Source organism: Cyprinodon variegatus, unplaced genomic scaffold, assembly GCF_000732505.1.
Source record: "Cyprinodon variegatus isolate N-32 unplaced genomic scaffold, C_variegatus-1.0 Scaffold11, whole genome shotgun sequence".
In the NCBI taxonomy this organism is placed as follows: domain Eukaryota; kingdom Metazoa; phylum Chordata; class Actinopteri; order Cyprinodontiformes; family Cyprinodontidae; genus Cyprinodon; species Cyprinodon variegatus.
Genome location: NW_015150464.1, coordinates 116,295 through 138,859, shown reverse-complemented (window position 1 = coordinate 138,859; position 22,565 = coordinate 116,295). Strand labels below are relative to the sequence as shown.

The 22,565-nt window shown below is 37.5% G+C and overlaps 1 protein-coding gene across 2 annotated transcripts in view; it reads left to right on the top strand.

Annotated features, from left to right (window-relative positions):
• Nucleotides 1-22,565, top strand: part of dntt (DNA nucleotidylexotransferase) — a 139,016-nt gene that overhangs the window by 89,068 nt on the left and 27,383 nt on the right. For both annotated transcript variants that reach the window (XM_015380549.1, XM_015380541.1), the window contains exons 9-10: nt 631-879; nt 1,197-1,280. In XM_015380549.1, coding sequence (XP_015236035.1) covers nt 631-879; nt 1,197-1,280 — 333 coding nt within the window. The remainder of the gene's footprint in view (nt 1-630; nt 880-1,196; nt 1,281-22,565) is intronic.

Here is a 22,565-nt window from a genome sequence, read left to right as displayed (position 1 = left end):
CCCTTAAAGTTGCTTGTTGTATCTGCAGCACAACCTTCTTCTGACAAGTACTGACTTGAGATTTTTTAGATTTTTCTTGGATTCTATTAAGAGTGTTGTATAGTATTCTGCACTACTTTGTGTGGGATTATTATATAGAATCCTAAATTAAATGCATGCAATGGAGTCAGATGCAGGAGCTTGCACTTAAATCGAAGGGATGTTGGTTCAAGTCCCGTCTCCTGCTTTCAGTGTCATTGTCTCCTCGGGCAAGACACTTCACCTGCATTGCCTACTGATGGTGGTCAGAAGGGCTTGGTGGCGCCATTTTACGGCAGCCTCATTTCTGTCCGTCATCAGTGCGTGAGTGAATGGGTGAATGACTGAATGTGGTATAAAGCGCTTTGCTCAGGTCTTCTGCCTGACTTGAAATGTACAGGTACTCATACAGGCCATTAACCATTAACAGGTCAAAACCATGAGAACATTTTGTTGTGGGATTAATTTTATTAACCAATGTTTAATGCTTTTGATCTTATAAGAGAGATATTGATGAACCAAAGGATTTTTTTAAGAGGAAGCAGTATTTAGAGTTCAATAAACAGAAATTATTGATGAATAAACAATTTATTTTCTCCTTTTTTTCATCAGGGACTTCTGCTCTTCACTGATCATCAGGCTTCTACCTTTGACATATCAAAGCTTCCCAGCCACAAGTTTGAGGCCATGGACCACTTTGCAAAGTGCTTCCTGATCCTACGTTTGGAGAGCAGCCAAGTGGAGGGAGGACTACAACGAAGTGAGGGGGACAGCAGAAACTGGAGAGCCGTGCGTGTGGACTTAGTGTCACCACCGATGGATCGTTATGCTTTTACTCAGCTTGGCTGGACTGGGTCCAGGGTATGAAGAATTTCAGAGACTCTATGACAGTGTGGTTGCTGACTGAAGGTTTGGGTGTTAAATAAGGAAAAATTAGTCTTCCTCATTTAGTATTTTGTTTCTTGCTTCTTATTGTTAACTGAAAATAACATCATTTTGGAACAGCTAAACAGAAATTCTGGACTTTAAGACATTTAAACCAATCCTAAAGATACAACTGTAAGAATATATTTGTTTAAAATTCCCAAAATAAGGGGCTTAAATGAAAACTAATTGTGGTCAGTCTCACAGCCTTAATGGAGACAGTTGACATAAGCTACTTATCTTCTATTTCACAGATGTTTGAGAGAGACCTACGAAGGTTTGCTCGACTGGAACGACAGATGCTGCTGGACAACCATGCCTTGTACGACAAAACTAAGGTACTATTTATGTTAATGTATAAAAAGAGAATAAATCTGACCGTAAACTTTAGTTTTAAAGTAAGAAAGAAAAACTGCTGAAGTATGAAAAAAATAGTATGTAGAATGGCATCTTTTAACATGGCTTAGTATTTCAGAAGTTTTATGCTTATCAATACAGAATTAACATTTTAACAAGTATTATAGTAAGAGTGGTCATTATTGTGGGTAAATATGTGGGTGGAATGGTTGGGGAAAGCATTCTTTTAAAAGTGTGAACCACAGACATTTCTTACTGCAAGGTACATATAAAAGTATAAAGGGTCTGGCTGTTGACTCCCCACAACTTTTTTTCATTATTGTCACATAACCTGGGTGTATTTGTTCCATTACCTCCAGTTGTTTCATAATCCTTTGTCCAAAAGTGTTTCTAGGCTGCTTCTGGTAGCTGAGAAAGGGGTGGTTCACAATGTTAAACATTTTAACAAGTGAATGAAATGCTTGTTTTATTGCAACATAAAAATATTGTTGCTGAATACCTACTTATATACTTACTATCTCAAAACATGCTTTAAATAATACATCATGAAAGAATACAACAGCTTAAACATCAGTTTCAATATAATGAGACAGTAAAACATGCAGTGGCATACGCTCAAATGGGATCATTTGAAAAGGGTATGCACGAGATGCAGCGCGAGCCGCCCAGAATGTCCCCGATGCTGCAGCCTCGGTAAACAGGCAGAAGTCTCAGCCAGGTCAGGGTTCAGAGCAGAACTGTTCTGAGATCCAGGAGTCTGTAAAATCAGAAACAGGAACAGAAAGATCTAGGGTTCCAGGAATCCACAGAGCGTTTAGACAGGTTCAGGGTTCCAAGAGTCCAAGAGCGAATTCAGGCAGAAATGTTCAACTGGAAAACAGGCTCAGTAGTTAAGAGGCAGAACTAGACATGACATCAGGAAAACTACAGAACTTTAACTTTAACTCCCTCCACTGAGCCAAAAAAGAAACAAGGCAAGCTCAGTGGATAAGAGCCAAGACAACAAAACTTTAAACTAGCTCCCCCCTCGGGGCCAAAACAGGAACAGTGCACGCTCAGCGGCCATTAGCATGAACACGATCAGCAAAACACCAAGAAAAGACAAAAAACCCCTCTCTAACCACTGGCCTCCGAGAACAAGCACAAGAAACATCGAAATCAGCCATGATTTCCAAAACTAAAAACACAAAGTGAATCAAATAAACTAACAAACAATGATCTGGCCCTGATGGCTAGGCTGAACCATAAATAAAGCAGCAGGAGCAGGTGGATAAGATGAATGAAAATTAGTAACCGAGGAGGGTTAGGCAGGTGAGTGAAATGAACAATAGGTCGGCTATCAGGGCAACGATCATGACATACAGCTTAACTCAGACACTAATAGCCACTCACTGTAAGGTGGAAACTGTAAAAAAAAACACAAAAGGAACACCTTGTGGAATGAGCAGAGGAGGGCTGCTGTTCTGTCATTGTGCCACAGGTTGAAGAATTATTAGAAAACTCCTTAATGCATCTTTAGTAAAATCAAAATGAAGTTACTGACTTTATATTAGTTGTACATTACACTGCCACCAATTTCTTTTTGAATTACATTCATTTTATGTCAGACATAACAGGACACAAACCTTCCAAGCCGCTTCAATTTTGTCACATCAGTCCACAATAGTTAGCTTAAAGTCTTCAAAATGGTTTTATTTTGTATGAGATGGGCCTTTGTGTTGCTTTTATTCATCTTGAATTCTGCTACAGTCTGTATTAATGTTGCATCATGATGACTGACCTTAACAGAGGTAAGTGAAGCATATAGTGCTTTAGATTTTACCTCTTTTCTGACCTTCTAAATGCACTCTTGGAAGTATTTCTGGTAGGTCAGACTTCAATTTGCTACTTTTCCATGTTTCTTGTATAATAGCTTCTTTGTGTCCCAAACCCCTTAAACATAGCATTGCACTCCCCTCTAGACAGATCTTAACATCTATGAAAGCATTTCTTTTCTAGAATTTCTCTATTCTACTTGCCCTTTTTTCAGTTGTAGCAAGAGCAAGTAGCAAGTGCACCAGCTTCACATGGAACCTGCTTGATATTCTTTAGATCATTGCATGGTATGCTGCTTCTGAAGAGTCTTCCTTTAGTCTACTTCATGTTAGTACAAAGATTATTTTGTAATGTTCTTCATTAAACAGGTGGGGCAGAATCAGGCATGGGTTTGATCAATCACAGTTACTTCATGATTTGACAAAATATATATATTTGTATTATTCCATAAAGAATCACATTGGTTTGGGTTATATTTTCTTAATCTAATGTATCTCAATCAAGGACATTCTCATTGAAAAACTTATTTTGAATTTTTAATCAAGTTATCTCAGTTTAATAAGAAAATTTGTTTCATGGTCTAGAATATTACATTGAGAAAAACACAAAAATCATTAGGGGTGGGTATTGGCAAAGAAGTCACAATTCGATTTGAATCACGATTCAAATTCGATTTGAATCACGATTCTGAACACTGTAAGAAAAAGATACAGCCCTTACCAGTGGCTGACTGGCTGTGTATGATCTGGATTGTGTCTTCAATTGATACATAACTGAAAGCAACTGAATTCATACATAGCTGTATTTACTGAAATGACTTTTGGAGGTGTTGCGTAAAAACAAATACTGGACACAAATATTACTATTACTGGCGTGGACACACTGACAAAAAGATCTTAGGATTTATCAAACTTAAAATAACAAAATAAGGATAATCAGTACCGTTTACATGGCCTCAGTGGTCCTTTAAACCAATGAAATGAAAACAGTGATATAACGATTGGAAAATCATCAAGTGTCCCTGCTGGGTCTGACCCTTTTTCTCAACACACAACCCTGTTAGACACAACCCTGTCTAGCAATTTTGCAAATTTTGCAAATTACGTGCGTCATATCAATTTAGTTTTTACCTTCTTTGCTTTTAAAGCCAAAATGCATCCAAGCATCGGACTTGAAATGTGATGGAGCCGCGGGGCGAATTTTCATAGTGTCCTCCATGTTTTATTTCATATGACTCGTCGCAGTATCCCACAGCCGGAAATGCTTGTGACACAAAGCAGCGGGCGTCAACACATCCGCAGCGACATCTGCTGGACTGGAAGTTGTATTCCACTTGGTTTGGCTGATGTGCGCCAATCATTAATGTATTTTATTTGTTCATTTTTTTTTTGTTAATAATCGATTCTTGCCTTCAAGAATCGATGCAGTAGATCACAAAAATTAGAACCGCGATGCATCATCATGACGATTATTTTGCACACCCTTAGAGATCATGAGGGGAAATTACTTTCCACAATAATATAAAATGGATTGATAGATTGATGTAACACATTGAAAACCTGCATTTTCTTATGTAGTTAAGAAAACTAAATTTAAATTTAATATGTCTTAGGTGAGTGCTTGTAAAAATATATTCTAATATCAGCAAACATGTTGGGCTGTAAATCTAAACCAATTGATTTCTGTGTCCTCAGTTGAAAGTGCCGTTTCAGATTTCTTTTATCCACAAGACTGATTTACCACCGTAATTCTCTCAGATCCACTCCTGAAAGAAATCCTCTCTAAATGTTAACTTTAAAGATACTGACATGAGTATTTGGATGACAGACTTGTTATTCAGCAAAAGAAAATTTATAGTGCTAGCAGGAGGACAACACAATTCCAGGGAACCATCAATCTCACTGACGGGCATCCTCCGAGCTGGTTTTTATCCCGAGCTCGTGACTCTTCATCGCAGCCTCTAAGCCAGCCCCAACTTATTTCCAATGCAAGGAGCAGACAGGCAAGCCGATTGAGTTTCGAGTCGAGTGGGACAAGGGTGTAAGGCGGATCAGCGTGCAGATCGACAGGGAAGAAACCCTGTCACTACAATGTCCTGTCAGCTGCTCCCGGGGGACAGAGGTCAGAGTCCCTGAGATCACTGGGCGGCAGCTTCCTGACAGATATTATACGAAGCCAGCCAACTCAGATGGTGTTTATTCAAATGCAAGGGCAGAGCCGTGCCTGCTGACAGTGCAGTCACCCATGCACTGGAGTGGATAAGACGAAAAAACACACAAACAATCTTTTCTTTCTTTTCTTTTTTCTGAATTCTTGCAGATTTTATTTCCTATATTTCACAATGCTTTAAAACTGGTCAAACAATTTTTTAGACTCACTGCTATGACTAAAGAAAGCTGTCACATTTTTGTGACCTGTCAAGGTCAACAGAAAACTTCACAAGTTGCATTTAGACAGCATTATACAAGAGAGCGACCCGTTTTTCATTCCGTGCTCCACATCACAGCCGTAATTAACCTAATGAAGATCAATTAAGTGTCCCGGTGCCTGTCCTTCCTCCGCTTTCACACAACATGGTTCATATTCATTTTCACTTTGCCTTGGGCGGAAGCAGATGTGTGTCTCTCAAGTTTTTTATATTTTTTTTTTGTCTATGCATACTGCAGTTAATTGGTTCGACGTATGGCTTAGGACAATGCGGTAATAGGGCTTTCATCTTTTTCATGTCTCTTCTAATTGGCCAGCAGTTTTTAAGAGGGTTCTGTGTGGCTTGTGTAACTGGTGTCAGAGAAACAGGGGAAGCAATGAGGGCTTATGTCTGATTAAAGGGGAAACATCTCAGCTAAGGACCAAAGGCGGTCATTTAGAGGACTTTAATCATCTGGGCCTCTGAGAGACTCTCAATGGACACCAGCTGGTCTCTGTCTTATTATAAAATGCTTTAAAAAAAGATTAGAAGTCTACAGCATCCTAATGATCTCCGCTCAATTATGAACAGGCTCTGGGGAAGTCCTTGAATCATTGTGGGAGGGGGCTTCACAACTGTCACACAGAAACACAGTAACTGGGGGTTCATACGTGTGAAATATATATTTTATCTAACACATTTTATGTGAGAACGTTTTATTGGCTGAGAGTGTGGGTTATTGGCCATTGTTGGGACATAATCTGAACCAATTACGGAAAATAACCGTACAACATGAGGCTTTATGGGCATAAGGCGATGGATGTTGACAGCTGCAGCCATAAAGGCCCACATTAGACAATAATAACACTGGTGTGGAAAGTATGAACAGAGGAGTCTATACAGTCTGCTGCTTCTTCACAATAAAACCTACCTACTCTATATTTGGGTAATAAGATTTGAAAAATGTACTTAATTTAACTTTTCTTCATGTGATTAGTGTTATCCTATTTTTTCCCCCAAAGTGTGACGACATGCCTTTACACACACTTATATTACAGTAGAGAAGTGATTTTATTTTTTTGTCCAATCAACTTGTAAAGCTGCAGCATAGAAGAGCCTAAGGGTCATTATTGATTTTAATCAGACGGAAATGTAAAATAAAAGCTTTTTAAAAAGCTTTTTCAACACAAGTGTGTGTTTGATTTTTTTTTTTTGGCCCGCTTGCTTGTGTTATGATTAGGAACTAATGTCTAAATCATGCTCCAAAAAAAAATGTTAGAAAGCTTTGATTTACACTTTCCTTTTTCAATATTTTAAGACTTATTTAAAGTGCTGCCAAACTATTTAAAAAGGAGGCAAGTTGCATTTTATATTGGACAAAGCTACCCTGTGTAAATATGAAGTAAAGTTTTCCATAAATAATTACTATCTTAATATTGGTGATAGAAGCAATGAAGCAATTGTTACAAATGGCAAAAGGTCGTTAATATCTCTGTGGACACTTTGAACCCCGATTTTTTTGCGTACTTGCTGCAAATCAGTCACACTGGAGGGGTTTTAATCATAACCTTTACCTTCTTAATTATATTCTTGCTGTATCACTCAAATGTGCTTAAGCATGAGGTCCCACACTGATGACCACTCTTCTTTTTGATTTTCTGCTGTGGAGGAGAAATCATGGTTCCATCAATTACAGCTTGTCCTCTGTGTCCTGAAGAAGATGCAGCCTCCGACTATTGCATTTCCAGCCCCTAAACTGCTGGATAATGGCTTTTTCTATAATCAGAAATCAAGGCGAAATCACAAAGAGATGCTTTTTCTTGTCTGTGATAAGAGTTGTTTTTTTTTGTTTTTTTTTTCCTGTGTGGCTTTCTATTGTAGATTATTTGCACCAAACAAGGCAAAACAGAAAAAAATGAAAATCCCAGTCATTATACCACCCCCATTTATTTTCATCTTGAAGGGAGGTTTTGTTTCCTATTTCCAGAGGGAAATGGGAAATAAGGTTGTGATGAACCCATTTTAGTGTAGAAAAACAGGTTTGTGTAGGCAAGGGTCTAAAGCTTGTTGATATTTCTCATGATGTCATTTAAAGAGGGAAAGGTTATAGTCGAGAAAGAAAACATCAGACTGAAGAAAAAAACTTTTCAATCTGCTGCAGTTTTAGAGACAATCTGTGCCTAACTTTAGAGCAGGGATGTCCAACTTTATTCCTAAATGGAAGGTGTCATGTAAGCAGTGGCAATTTCTCCTTGAACAACAGGGAGGCTAAACCTCCCCTGTAAATTTTTGTAAAATGATTAGTAAAATATGCATTGTCACACATCATTAATGCAATTAAACTGCATTACATATGCACTAAAATACACCTGATTTCACGAGTATGTTGCACATTAATCAGCTGCTTATTCCACTCTCTGACACGATCCACCATCCACTCTCTAGCAGCAGAATGCTGCCTATCATGTTTGAGCCTTGGTCTATTGAGGTAAGCAGTGAGAAAGTAGAGCCCTGATTGGATAACATCCAACTTCCACTGAGGCTAAACCTCTTAGGAGGCCTTTGCTGCAGGGACAGGTTGTGAAGCTGGTTGCTTAATGCTAATTAGGAAGCATATTTAAGGATTTTTGACTGGGAAAAGTGATCATTCCGTCAGAACAGTCATCTTGTGCTGAACTCTTGCTGTGGTTTCTGGAGTTTATTCTTTCAGAGGAATTCATAACAGCTTTTTTCACCCATTGTAATAATGTGTTTAAAAAAAAAAAAAAACAAGGAGAAGATGCAAACTTTGACAGACAACATGACATAAATCAAATTTCCAAAAAATATCCTGATGTGCTCCAAACTCATGAAAAATCTCTTTCAAAAAGGTTTTATTGCTAAGATTCAAACAGTAATAGACAAACTTTCAGATCTTACTGTAATTAGCAGATGTGTCAAGATTTCCTTTGAAAAAAAATAAGAACTAAAAATGTTCATTTAAAAGTAAAATATAATGTTTACCTGTGAAACTGTTAACCAAGTAAAACATCAACTCTATTCCTATATATTAGTGATAAAGCACAATAGCAAAATCTATTTTCTGGACAGTCAAAGGATATGAACTGGTGTTTCAAACAGCATGACCAGTGGATGTAGCCCACTTCAAACATGCTAGTAATATGGTTATAAGCATGATCCACTCTATATAGTGGCAGTAGATAAACAAAACAACTTGGTTAGGTTCTTACTTATAATTTGAAGTTAAAAAGATAGAATAAATAAAGTTACTATAGTGCCATCGGTTAACATTGAGCACGACATTGACCTTAATACATACACTTCATCTGAGCTCTATGACCTTCTTCACTGTCAGAAGTAGGTTAACTTTAACAAGCCCACAAATTCTACCAGATAGATTTCTAACATGACAGTAACATGAAAAGAATCCTCGCAGATCCAGAATAGAAGTGTTTTTTAACAAGGTCTGGTGATAAAGGATAAATTATTCTTTGCGAAAAGGATTCACAAGGCTTAAAAACTAATTTAAAACTATGCAAGCTTTAGGTGTTATTAGAAAATAAAACATACAAGGAAAGCACTATGGTCTAATGTGCATAGTACAACACAAATGATATTTGGAAATTGGGTTATATTGTAGAGTGGACCTTTGGTATCAAACTGAACATTTTGCTGCTAAATGTAATAAGATTATTTATTATTTTCAGTGGTCAGGGATTAGTGAGATATTCTCAGATCGTCCCTGTTGGAGACTGAAAGATCATCACTTTTCCTGCTCTCTCTGGCTCTCTCTCTGCAAGACAGAAAAGAAGACAGAAAAGAAAGTAGAAAGCAGGCAAGATGATGAAAAATAAAATATTTAAGGATACAGGTGTGTAACTACAGGGCTACCTTAAAAAGCACCAATTAGGACACAGTACCAGGTGGGACAGAAATGCAAATCAAGCATGGAGGATGCAAGATCTGACATATAATGATGGAACCCATGGCATACAAAGGTACAGGTAAGGAGTGATTACTGATACAATAACAAGTAATACTAATTAACTGAATAAGAATTTGCCTGAGCAATAAGCATGAACTGATAAACTGAGGGAGAAGGAAAAATAAGGACAAAAAACCCAGGATAACACAAGGAAGTAGAAAACAATAACTAAACCAGACATGAAAGATTATACAGTAAAAGTTAAAACAAAAGCCAATGATAATGCTGTGTAATATTAGAAAACCATGAAATATCAATAATATTTTCCTCACTTTTCTCTCTCCCCCTTACCCTTTCATTAAAATCACAATTGCAAAGCTTCAAAATGCATTTAATATATATTGTTCAGCTCTAACTATAAGCCAAGCTCATTTGAAATGACAGGATAACAACAGGAAATTATGAAGCATGATACCTTTAAATTTAAAATGATCAATAAATGCTTCAAAGTCAAAATGTGTTTGAAATTTAGAGAAATTAAATAATTCATATTTTTGTTTTAATACACATATTTACCCTGAGCAAAGAAAAGCTGACCTGAGAAAATTTTTTCTCTCTCTGATTTATAACCAAATATTTTTCAAGAGTGGAGATGGATAATAAACAATGCACTACTGACATTTATTTTACCTTTGAAACTGTTTGCACAGAAAGTGTTAGAAGCTATTGCAACAAACGTTGGTTCCTGAGAAGCATTCTTGATTAAGTGAAGTAAGTCCGAGCTAGTCATGATGGCTTGGGTATTGAACCGTCGAAGGGAGGTTGGTCTGCGTGCATGTGTCTGTCCTCTGCTGTAACTCTGAAGGTTTGTGATAATTAATATGTGTTGTGGGTTTGATAAATGAGGACAGGTGGAGGATTTCATCATTCCTAGACAGACTGACTCCCTCCCCGGGCAGGAGGGTTCCATGACCCTGCCCAGCACCTCGAAAAACACACTCCTCTTTACGTGTCAGGATCTACCCTTGAAACTTGCTGTGTGTGTGTGTGTGTGCGTGAATGATCAGCGATGCGGCTCAGTCGCTGCTTCAATCAAAACCCAGGTATACCTGTTCAAGAAATGTTCAATTATATTAAATTCACTGTCATTTGTTCTGACTGTTCATGCATATTTTCAAAAATCGCATGCCGGGAGTGTTTTCTCTACTGCGAATAAGTGTGTCTTTTTCACCAGGTAATTACTCTACGTCATGTGTAGGAGTGTGATTAATGAGGTTCTGGTCAAAAGGCTGTGAGCATATATGTCCTGGCTTTGGCTCTCAAGCACAGACTCAGATATGAAAGGTCCATTTATATTTTCTGTCTTTTCTCACTGGCATGCTCCAACTTTAAATCACACCACACTTTAGCCTCCAAAGAACAAAAAGGAGAGTCTTGCTGATATGCAGAGGTCAATAGAGTATCCAGAAGTTGCACACAAGTAAGTGTATCCAAGAAATTACTCAAATGCTTCTCAAGTACTGTGTAATTGTTGGATCATAACATCTCAGTTAACTAAGAAAATGTAACTAGTTGCTTTCCACCTCTGCTGATAAAAAACAAACAAACTATAAAATCAGAACTGAAGTGAAGAATAAATAGTTTGGCTTCTTTTGTTCAATAACTTTTATCAAACCGTTGTCTGACTATTACTGATTTAGTCATCTGGTCTATAATACTTTGTCAAACCACATACTTTATTTGAAATGTGTTGACTTGCTCCTCACGTTTCTGTGCATAAAATAATTAAATCAATATAATCAAATGATATCAGAAATCTTAGCCTTCTTGAAATTCTATAGAAAATCACTGAAAATGAACCTCAAACAAGTTTACTGCAAAAAAAGAAGAAATTTGTAAAAAATAAGATTGAAGGAAATACAAAATGACAGTTGATCTTTAGTTGTTTTAAGAGCTTTTATTGGGATTTACAGTGTGGAAAATACGTATGTGAACAACCTGTTATTTTGCAAGTTCTCCCACTTAGAAATCGTGGAGGGGTCTGAAATTGCACATATACTTTTAACTATTTCTGTTGCAACCTTGACTAAAAAAGCAGTCTAGATGTATATATATAAAAAAGTCCTGCAATATTTGCAACTTGTTTGTAAAAAGAATCAGAGATGTATAGATTGTATTATACGATTTGGGCTCACAATTACCTATGAATGTCTCTCGCCAGAACTTAAAAATAACATATATGGAAATAAACAAAAAGAAACTGGAGATAACTTGTGATTATTACGATTATTCAAAATTACATTAATGACAAGTGCCACACAGTTTCAAATTAAAACCATCTCTGAAGTATGACCCTGAAAATTAACAAAAGAAGCCATTTTCCCATAGAGGAATCATAATTCATTAGGATTATTAGCAGATTTAAAAACATAGGCACATGGCCAATCTAAATTAGGCACAAATTCTAACACCAACATTTATATTAAGAGTCCCTCTGGATTCATTGTAAGGAGTTGAAATTACTTGACTAAATTAAAATCCTTCTACAGGTCAGTTACCCTGCTTTTTAAATTTATTTTTAAAGGCATAAAATTGTTAATTTTAAAGTGCAGACAATTTTAAGACAGCTCAGTTAACCACAGAACACTACAAGTACCACTTCTCCAGTCTCAAGCACATGGCTGAAAGCAGAATTTAATTCTACTCTCAATGTCAAATAATTGTATCTTTGATATCAAGTTCTAGCAGCCTACCCTCCCCCTTTCCCATCACCCTTCTAGCAGTAGATGAGTGGACAATAGCAGGGCAATTGCACTGGGCTTTAGGGAACAGGCGTTTAGAAAGTTCCCTCTCGTCCCTGGCAGGCTGGTTTGAGCTCACAGGTGGTGTCTGCTTTAAGGACAGCAGGCCTGCTATTTTACAAGCTGAGAATAAGGGTGGAGAAGTTTAATTTAGCCGTTGTTGGCATGTGGACTCTAAGGGGTGTCGCATATTGTAATACACAGAGACAAGAATGTACTTCCTGACAGACAAGCCAGCTAAAATGGGGCTATGGTGCGACTTCTGTCCTCTAAATATCCTGCTGACATGTGGGAAGAAATGGAAAAAATAGAAATTTAAAGAGCTATGACGATACATATGGTTCATTAAAATTTGTTTTTTGACATTTTGCCACTTCTGTCATGATTTTATCAAGAGCTCGGACCCACATGCAGAAAACCAATACAGAGAGACATGGGGAAAGTTTAACAGGTTCATTGAGAAGATTGTGATGAATCCAGTGTAGCTCTGAACACTGCTCAACCGGAACTGGAAAGTGAGGGGAAGACACTGCGGTTAGTTCAGGCTCAGTGGGAAATTTGAATCTTGAACTTGAAGAGGAGAAATAGATTGCAGACTCACGTTTCCAGAAAATGGTTGACTCTTTAACTCCAGTTGGTGTGGGGGTGTTCCAGTGTTTGTCTCATTCGATAGAGGGCGGACAGGGTTTACCCAGAATGCGGTTGTTTGTAGGTGTACGGAGAAGCTGACTGCCACTTAGATTTCCTGCGGTACTTGAACGGGTTGTTGAGGAGATGAATCCCCTGCTCAGAGAGAAGCCCCAGACATTCCTTGGGGAAATGGGTTGATCAGAATCACACCCTTGAATCCTCAGCTCAGCTTGATTCTCAGAAGATCCTTCCAGGGGAGAGAAGGTCCGAAACATCCAGTTGCAGGATGACTTCCTGCCGAGAGGCAAAGACAAAACCAACGAGGTTTAAACTCAGGTACACAAAAACTCAGTTTGACTCAGCAAAACTCTAGCTTGGCTAGAGTACCCAAAACTGGCAAACACTCTGGCGTCGAGGTAGTGGCAGTCAGCAGCTTAAGAGCACTCTGTTAACGAGGTAACCCTCCGCAGGTGTGAAAAATCTGAAAAGTATATAAGGTATATGTATTTAGCCCCTTTTACTTTAATACCCATTAATAAAATCCAGCAAAGCCAACTTCCTTCAGAAGTGTCCTAATTAGTAAAGATATTTATTTATTTCTAGCTTACTCTGCTTAACCTCCAAGGGTATTCTGTTAAGACCTGGAGATCACAGACACAGGTTACAGAAAAATGGTAAAACAGAAACACAGCAGATAGGCCAGAATAAAGCTGTGGAGAAAATGAAAAGTGGATTGTTTTATAAAACAATATCCTTGAGTTACTGTAAATATATCAGAGTGCACTGCTCAATATTTTGTTCCATAAAACAGACATCAGACCTGCTAAGGCATGACTGCCTTCCTTAACTAACAGGCTGGATAAAAACTTAGCAAATATGACTTCTTTGGAAAAGGCCAAAGCCAAGATTACTAAATGCCCTAATCAAAACCAAATCTAGTAGAGATAAAGCCCAAAACAACTAAAGCTGTAATATGGCAAAATGAAAGTGATTATACATAGTATTCGCTGAAGAGGTTGAATATTAATACTCGCCTTCTTTGAGTTGTAAAATCTTTATACTAACTTTATTTTATTGCATTAAAACATAAAAGCATAATTTTCTTAGGCAACAAATTCTATTAATATATATTGAACATTCTGTGGTTCTTATAACATGACAAAAAAAAGGAAAGTTCGTTAATATCTCTGAGAGGTACAAAGGTTGTGATTCAGTGAGAAAACTTTATTTGTTCTTGAACTCAAGACGGAAAGGTGGTGCAAAAAAATTAAAGTTTACTGGTTAGAGAAAGTGTCATGATGGGTCTCTGTGTTTAAACCCATATGCAGAACACCACAGGAAACGGAGTAAAAGTTTAACAGTTTATTAAGAGAAGCACACAGGAGTTATGAATGAACAGGTTCTGGTACTGATCCGGGACTGGAATCACAGAGTAATCTGATGAGGTTCAGACTGATCGATGGAGAGAGGGAAACGGTTGGGTCCAGAGACTGTGGATTCAGCAGAGAGCTCAGCAGCGGCAGCGTTTAGCTTCAGGCTAACGAGGTTCAGACCTTGAGTTGTTCTCCTAGTCCTCTCTTGAGAACTAGCTGGGGAAGTCAGACTGATAGTCTGCAGGTTTGGCTTTCTTGGGCAGGCAAGCAGGTTTCTAAGCACAAGCTCCTCCAGAGCTACGGACTTCAGTCGGGTTTTCCTGTGAGCAGAAAAGACAGAGGCTGGTTAGAATCAGGTTGCTCTCTAGAGCAGACAGAGATTCTCAATGTTAACTGAGGCTCAGGTTCCGCTAACCAAAACTGGTCAACACTCCAGTGCCGAAGACAGGTCTGGCTGCTGCTTATGTAGGAGGTCTCCTGATGGGCTGATGATCCTCAGGTGTGCAGGAGGCTCCAGCTCAGGAGACCCATAGCGCTCTCTGCTGGAGACAGGTGGCAGATCTCCAGATCCCAACAGTACCCCAGATCCCAACAGAAAAAAACATAAAAACAGGAAGGGATCCTCGGCGCCCTCTGGAGGGCAAGCCTCTGGATCCCAACAGAAAGGCTCATGGAAAGGCTTTAAGTTCCCTTTTTTTGGATCCCACAGGCTAACAGTCTGGGTCCCTTTGCATAATGCTCACTGGTCTCTGCACAGTGGCAGTAAACTGCTCCCTATAGAGGACAATTTTCATTATAACTTACAGAGATGTTAAGACAAATAAAGACAATAATGATTTTCATAAGGCCAGAGGGTCCCATATTATAATTATTACTTTTGAGCTATTTATCTAAGAGTTTTATCAGGCTTTTATAAATACCTTGAGGTCTAAATCTAGTGGAACAAGGATGACCATGTCTCAAATTTGGAACTTGTAGCACTTTCCTTGATGCCATAACAATCCAATAAGCTTTAATAAGCCTCATGATATCTAATTATAGGAGACTAAATGTAAACTGTGCGCATTTTAAGGAATAGATTGAGCTGCAGCAGAAGTCAAATTAGTAAGAAAAAGGCAAACTGCTTTGTCTATAAATCATTCATCTAAAATGAGTCCAAAGAGGGAAAGTTTATTTTTCTCCTTGTCTTATTTGCCACAAACAACATGCTGCATTTCATTAGACATACTTAGTGGCTATCAGGCCGAATTATTGTCAATGTTTATTACTGCTCTGGAAGGAGAATATTTCTGGAACATTACCCTAGTAATTGCTACACAGGCAAAACTATTTTCAGGAAGGGTAACTCATTTAAAGTAGCAGTTTTTTTCTGCCTTTCCAAAGACTTTGTGTTCTTTGGTCTGTTGTATTATGGGCTTTATGTGGTTTGTTAGTGGCTGACTTTGACCAGAGAAATGAATTGTTCTTCCCACTTGCCTTTAACAGTCCACCAACCACACTGAAATGAACAAGTGCCACTTTTATGTTCTTGTTCAAGTACAACAAAAAAGAGTTTAGCTAAATCAGTTTAAGCTTGCATACAGCTAAGCCCAAAATTATTCATGCCCCTGGGTTTAAAGCAACATTTTAATTTTACCAACATATTTCCTTTAACTTAAAGTAATATTAGGTTAGGAGAGGCCCTGCCAGTGTCTCATTGAAAACCACTAATAAAAGAAACAAAAACAAAACAAAACAAACAGTTATTTGAAGCTGATGCTGATGTTGATGGAGGCCTTCCAACAAGTATTAGAGCTTGTTACCGATATTAAATGGTTACAACATCCAGTGAAAAAATGCTAAAAAAAAAGCAGGTGAGCAGTGCTAAGAAGAGCTAGATTGCTGTGTTTAGTTGTTATATTTAAGCTATGGTGGTTTAAGGATTTTATAGGAGAAAGGACTGTTTTGGCTCTTTAGTGCTCCCCTTGCGGCTCACGGGAGCTTTTTCAAAGCAAACAAAATAAAAAAAAACAATCAAATAAAAAAAATATTGATTTTTTATTTTTTATTTGATTGTTCCTTTTAATATAGTGTGTAGAAGGGCAAGCGAACATTCTGTGTTCCAGTGCTGTAAAATTTGTATAATAAATAAATGTAAACAATAAACAAGGTGCACGTGTGGATGGAAGCATCTAGAAGAGAGCCAGGAGAAGAAGACTGACACAAGGGGACAACAGAGGGTAAGCAAGAAATACATAAAAACTCAACTTAAACAAAACCATGACAGTTCTCATTATATTGAATTCATTAATAGCTAAATCCTTCCATTTTCTAACACGCTTAGTCCCAAGTGGGGTCCTGATGCTTATCTCCAGCTGTCTATGGGCAAGAGGCAGGGTCCACCCTGAACAAGTCGCCAGTCCATCGCAGGGCAACACAGAGACAAACAGGACAAACAACCATTCACACACACACTCACACCTAAGGGGACTTTAGGAAGACCCCGGGCCGGGAATCAAACCCAGAACCTTCTTGCTGCAAGGCAGCAGTGCAACCCACTGCGCCACTGAGCAGCCCAGTAAAGTAAATATATCTTAACATCCTTCCATTTTTAGTGATTGTTTTGATGATGGCAGTTAGGGAGAAGGCTACTGCGTTCATTAATGTTGTCACAAAACAGTCAATTTTCCCAGTATAACTTCTTCCCTACTTATAAACGACCTTTTTTATGCATGATTAGTCAAGACTGTGAAACAAAACAACTAATATTTAACAAATTTAGAAATAATTCAGCAGGAAATGTGTTGATAAAATCTATACTCAACCCCACATCTTTCTGTCTGACCCCTGACTGTTGTGTTCCTTGTCCTTCATGATGTTTGTTCTTCACCGTTTTCTAACAACCCTGTGAGGTTTTCACAGAATAGCTGAGTTTACAAGATGAATTTACACAGCAAGTTTTCAGGCATTGTTTTACCATTAAGGTGACACTTGACAGCATTTTTTTTGCAGTGTTGGTTTCTTCCTATAAATCCCATTAAAATACATTGAAGTTATTAGTTGCAGTTTAGCAAAATGTTGCTAAATTTAATAGCTATGAATATTTTTTGGAAGGCAAGGTTTTTTATAATGCTTTGTGGCCTCAGGCAACTGCAAAACTTTGCAGAACAGGGATCTACTATGCTGACTCCTCACCTTAACACAAAGTAAATATAGAGGTGTAGAATTACAAACTATGTATTTGCTTGTATGTGTGGTTGGCATGTCAGAGTAGCGTTGAAGTTCCACAGCTTGTTATTGTTAAAAAAAAAACAGTTTCAAATAAGAGTGCCCCTTTATGTAAAATAATTTAGCAGAAAAACTTGATAAGTTTGGCATCTTTGGGGATGTTGTGTTAAAATGTCAACACAAACAGAGTGTTTTTCACAGTTAGTCAAGCAGTCATCTCTCTAAGCTCAAATATTATCACTGCAGATAGAAATGTCATCACCATAAGTATCAATGTCAAAACTACAGGTGAAGATGTCCTGTGGGGTAAAAAGATTTCTTCAGCTGCTGGTTTGATTTCAGAAAATGGCCAATTATCACCCCTGGAGGCAGCTAAAGACTAACAGCAAGACTCCATGATGTGAAAAACTGCCCAATGAACAAAATGGGTGGTTAGAAAAAGACAAATTCACTGTATTTTAGACATCTTGAAGCAGAGGTGGATGAGGAAAAGCTTCTTAAGCTGGGATCAGACTGGAGAATTTAAATAATCTCAACATATCTCATATTTTCAGCCGTCAGCTGCAGGTTTAACACATAATACCTTGTCTTAGCTCCACAAGAAGCTTACACCTACCAGAGAGATAAGGACAGGAAATGACAGATTACAAGAGTCACTCGGATTTTTAAATAGGATTTGGAAAATTGGACCACCTCAAATGCTGCTAACATGAGCATTCTCACTGCATGCTGTTGAGGCAGGCATGGTGCTATGCCCGATGACTAGCATGTAATAACATAAGGTTATTTTACTTTTAGGCAGCAAAATTTCTCGTCATCTGAGATAGAACAAGGCTATGGGAGATTTTGGCAAAAAAGTTACAGTGCTGTATGAGTTGCACAAAATTTGTGGTGAAAATGAATTTGGAGACTAAGTATACAGAAAGCACTAAAATGCACTAGAAAAAAAAATTATCTAGAAATAAGTAAAAATGTCTTAAATTAACTGCATTTACCCCTTATTCTGAGTAGGAAAATGGGATAGTCTGCCAATGGAATGAGTATTATTACTCTTAAAATAAAATAATTAGATAAAATGCACTTGAAATAAGACAATGCAGTTGTGTTTCCTTATTTTAAATGAAAATTGTCTTGTTCCATTGGCAAAATGTCTCTTTTACCTCCTCAATCCAAGAACAAATGCACTTATTTTAAGAAAAAATTACTTATTTAGATTTCAATTTTTTCCTTTGTCCCAAGAGTTTATAAATGGCTGCACTGACACACTGCAAAAATGATCTAGAAATAAGTAAAAACTTCTTAAATTAAGTGTATTTACCCTTAATTTGAGTAGGTAAATGTGATGATTTGCCAATGGCATGAGTATTTTTACTCTTAAAATAGAAAATTTAGATAAAATGCACTTGAAATAAGACAATGCAATTGCGTTTTCGTATTTTAAATCTAAATTGTCTTGTTCCATTGGCAAAATGTCTCTTTTTTGGATTTTTTCCAGTGCACCACTGCATTTTAGATGCAGTGATTACTTAGAATAAATGATAAGGAATATCTTACAGCAATTTAAAAAATAGAGTAACACAGAATAACTATCCTGGCTTATACTTTGTGAATGTCCAAATATCAGAACTGACTTAAAGCTACAGTGTGTAATTTTCAGCGACATCTAACGTCCAGACTGCAGACTGCAGCAACATGAACATCTCCCCCCCACCGCTTCTCCCCCCCAACAGTACGGCGAGCGTTACGGGACAAAATGTCTTCCAAGACGTCCGCATCACCTACCTTCTCAAGTGATGAGGTTTGTTTACATAGATAATTTTAATACTGCCATCTATTGTTCAGTACCGTCTCAGTTCATCTCTCTCAACTTGCCGTAGTTACTTTCGAGCGTAATGGGCGATCTCGCAATCGCTAGTTTGTTGGCTCTGCGCTGCCGTAGCGCAAAGATGTCTGCCTCCATGGCTGCGAGACCCGCTCCTATGTAATTATAAATAACGAATTCTAAGGCAACGCAAATATTAAGGTTAAGAGGCTGAGCTCGTAGATGATGATAAACAACATATTTATGTATAATATATTACATTTCTGACTGTATATCCCTGTAATTATTACACACTGTAGCTTTAAATTTTGGTTATTAGATAGCTTAATGTAAAAAATCTACAGTTTGCCTAGTGCCTGGCATGATCCTTTCCACAAAAACTCAGATTTGAAGACTTTAGAATTGTAAGGTTTAAGTTCAGTCACTATCTATGTGCAGCAAACTAAAATGTCACCACAGGCTTAGCAGCAGATGCTTTGTCAAATGTGTATAAAACACACAGGGCTTTTGGTGGCAACATGACAAAATGTGAAAACCTTTAGATAGTAAGTGAACCTTTCACAAACCGACGCACATATAATACATAAAAGGTTGATTATCTGTTCCTCGTGACAAATTCGTGCATTTATTGGCTCCATGCAGTCTGACCTTTCAGTTATTCTTATTCTTTTACAAACTCATATTTTTGTAATTCAAGAACATAACATAATCCAGCTGATCAATAGAAGTGACAAAGGCCTTACTTTGTACAGAATATGCTGACTCATTTTGCTTTTGTCTTTAAAGGGTGCTGATTCATCTTCTTTACTCAAAATAGAAATAGAAATTTCATTTCCCAATACTTTATGTGTACTTAGCTTGAAGAAACAAGCAGCAGTAAATAAAAAACAGAAAAGGCCTCCTGAAAATTTCCACCAGTCTATGCCTTACTTGTCATTGGCCTTTCACATTCATTCGCCTCAGCCTGCACACAGGTGCTGTAATTAGGATAGATGTGTTTATCAGTTCTCTGTCCATGTTAATACTCTGGCCATACAACAGGTCTGACTTCATTTTTCTTTTCTCATTTTCATTTTTCTTTTCTTCCTTTAGGAGAACTGTCACTCAGCGTTACCATTACTAGAGTTTCTTTGTTTGCACAAAATTCTTTTTTTTCTCTCTCTGTCAGTCAAATATTTTTTTCATTTCAGGGATTTACTTTGATCAGTCCAGAGTGAATGGTTTCTCTGGTATGTTCCTGAGTTGTCTGTAATAGAAAAGAGTCCTTGCAGAAATATAGATCAAAGTGGTCCAAGAATGGTTAAAATAGAGGTGAGGTTTATGATATATGCTTAAGTTAAAAGTATATTTGAGCACTCTTAATAGCCCCAGAATTTGCTCTTTTTTTTAAACGGCCCTAATAGATTCCCCCTCCAAAGTGGCTGCCAAATTATTTTTACTTGTCCTCTCAATGTTGCTATGACAGGTGAAAAGTGCAAATATGAAATTTCAATTGTTTCCGTGTGACTGGGTCATTTGCCTTAGAGGTCAGAGAAACAATTAAGGGAATTTAATGAGGAGAATTGGGGAGTGTGAAATGTGAGAGCTGCTGTAATAATGGAGAACTCTTGATGGAACAAGCCTGGTCATGTGAAGCCAGTTAAAAGTGTCCTTACTTTACTGGTTCCATTCTGTTTTACTACTAATGACTGCTTTGATTTTTACGGCAGAATTAAGACAGTATCTACTCTTTTATTTTATATTATTATTCCTTTGTTGTTAGAAGGAATCTTGGCAATAAATATTACACCATCAGGAGTCTGTTTATATGCCCTTAAATTGTGCCACATTTGTATCAAATGTATCAGCTTTTTACTAGTGCCCAACTGCTTTTGGTGGAGGCAATGAGATTGTATGGCAAGTCATGTCCATGTCTTGAAGATAAGGTTAATCATCCCCCAAAGCAATCCCAATTTACATGGATATCGAGATGGAACTACTGGCAACAGAAATCTCTAATCTTGGGAACTAAACTGCATCCTCTGGGATGATAATGATCTGCCATACTGAGTGGAGGTTAGAGTTCAGATTAACACCAGAAATTGGAAGGAGAGACAAAGGAATCTTTTCTCTACATCCCCAGCCTCAGCCCAAAACTCCTCCCTGGGCACATCATATGATTGTCATCTGATTACTGAGACTTGTTTTGGCTGAACACTGACCTGTTAGGCAAAGGCAATGACATGTTAAGTGTCACTTACCTTGAAGCTCATCTGGGCGTTGCAGCAGAGCAGAGAACAGCCAAGTGCAGTTTAAATTAATGTTAGCATCAATCCAGTGAAGAATCTGTTGGACATATAGGGCAAAGAAAGTTAGATCCCTTAATGCCCTCACCATGCAACTAAGCAGATTTTAAGGTTTTTTGTCTTAGGTGTAATATACAACAGCACAAGGGCGTAGGTTTGATTTCAACTTTGGTAGGGACACTGTTGGTCTGATGTCATTGGTCCTATGCAAAAATGCTTGACGTGAAAATCAGGGTGTATTTTGTTTAAAGAGAAATGCAACATTTCTTTTTTGCTACATTTTTACACATTTTATAAGCGCTACACACAATAGATGCTGTTTATCAATGTTTAAAGCATCACTGGTTCTGACAAATGTGGAATTATGACTTTTTTCCACTTTGAAAAGGTTTGCATTTGAAATTACCAGCGACTAAGACAGAAAGTAAATCTGTGTCTATTTAACAAAATATAGTCTAAATATGTCTGTATATATCTGGATTTATCCAGTTTTTTTCTGTTGAAGATATACAATTGTGCAGAGGTAAAGAGAGGTAAAACCCACTCTTATCTTTTAAATATTCGATTAAATAATAGATTAAAGGGATGCCAAATACATTTATTGTATCTACATGACCAATGGAACTGACACTGAGCATTTAGAATATTAATTTCACTCTACAAGTCATCTAGGCTGTAGTTACTTTATTTAACCCATATCATTTATTTGATCTTGTTTTGAAACAATTCATCGGAATAATCGATTATTGAAATGTCAACAAATTTAGTAATCGATTAATCATTATCTGGAGTATAGCGACTCTAAAACATGTCTTTAGCTCACAGAGCGACCCACTTACAGCAGGAATTATACCAAAATTGTAAAAGAAATACATAAACATTTTGAATTTTAGATCAAAAATGTTTGTCAAAAATGTCAATATTTCCCATCCAGAACTCCCCTACTGCTGCAACAAAGCTCTATTGTAAATTATAAACATGTTATTCACATCTAATTGTTG